The sequence below is a fragment of the Pteropus alecto genome, unplaced genomic scaffold (genome assembly GCF_000325575.1).
Source record: "Pteropus alecto unplaced genomic scaffold, ASM32557v1 scaffold8, whole genome shotgun sequence".
Lineage (NCBI taxonomy): Eukaryota > Metazoa > Chordata > Mammalia > Chiroptera > Pteropodidae > Pteropus > Pteropus alecto.
The window spans coordinates 17,045,290-17,046,300 of NW_006494609.1; the positions used below are offsets into that span (position 1 = coordinate 17,045,290).

General features: G+C 60.6%; 1 protein-coding gene across 1 annotated transcript in view; it reads right to left on the minus strand.

Moving 5' to 3' along the window:
• SERPINA10 (serpin family A member 10) overlaps positions 1 to 373 on the minus strand; it is a 5,922-nt gene extending 5,549 nt beyond the window's left edge. The window contains 1 exon segment of the mRNA XM_006925647.1: positions 1 to 373. This exon segment is cut by the window's left edge and continues 13 nt beyond it. Within this exon segment, the coding sequence (XP_006925709.1) occupies positions 1 to 373 (373 nt within the window).
• Positions 374 to 1,011: the final 638 nt, after the last annotated feature.

Genomic DNA, 1,011 nt, shown 5'->3' on the forward strand with positions numbered 1-1,011 from the left:
GCGTCTGGTTCAGGACCTGCAGGCGGAGTCCGCTTTCCAGCTGGGCTTTCGTCTGCCCTTTGGCCCCCAGCATCAGGGCTGCCATGGCCAAGGACAGGCCGAGCGGGGAGAAGACCACGTTGCCTTCGTGCTTCATGGAGATCTTCCGCAGCAGGCTGAACCCCAAGTTGGAGGTGTCCTCAGAGAGCTGCTGGCCCCCGGCCTCCAGCCAGGGCTCATCCGCCTGTGCCTCAGTCTCGTTCCGGGCAGTGGGGGTCTGCAGAGTCTCCTGCCCTGCCTGGGCCTCTGGTGACTGGGGACCAGGGGCCAGGCTGGGCACCAGCCACCCCTCGGCCAGAAGGCAGGGGAGCAGGAGGCTCAGCACGGCCTTCATTGGGGCAGCTGTGGAGGCCAAAGGAGCACTTTTCTTCAGCGGCAAGCCTTCCTCGGTTGCAAAGAGGGCAGAGATTATTTTTCATGTCTAATACAGTGACTCCCACCTGTGTCATGGCACCATCCTCTAGTCACCCTGCTTCTCTCCCGGGTAGGGTCCGGGGCTTATCTCTGGGCTCATGCCATTGAGTCCCCTCGGAGAGAGCTGGAGCAAGGCGGGGTGGCATTTGTTCACCAGAGGGGACTCTTTCACAGAGCAAAACCTCCTCCACGTCCCATCCCCTGCCAGCCCTCGGGTGGCTCCTGGTCTCCCCCAATTTTCCCACTCATTCCACTTCCTCCCAGAGGGGTGGGGACTAAAGAGGATGTGGCCTGGGCCCCAGCCCTAACTGGGTGTGGGTCAGAACAGGGCCCTGTTCACAAGGTCTTCACAGACCTTTCAATGATCTGCTTCATTCATTGCCCTTGATCGCTGGGCCCTACTGTAGCCCATCAAGCCGGGTTTTGGGGACCTGGATCTGGGGCACATTTAGCTGGGGGGTTAGAAGTTCCGGGTGGTGATCAGGAAAAGGGAAAATGCTGCGTTTGCGTGACTTTGTGGTCGAAAGTCTCCCTGCACCTCTCCTACCGCACGCCGCC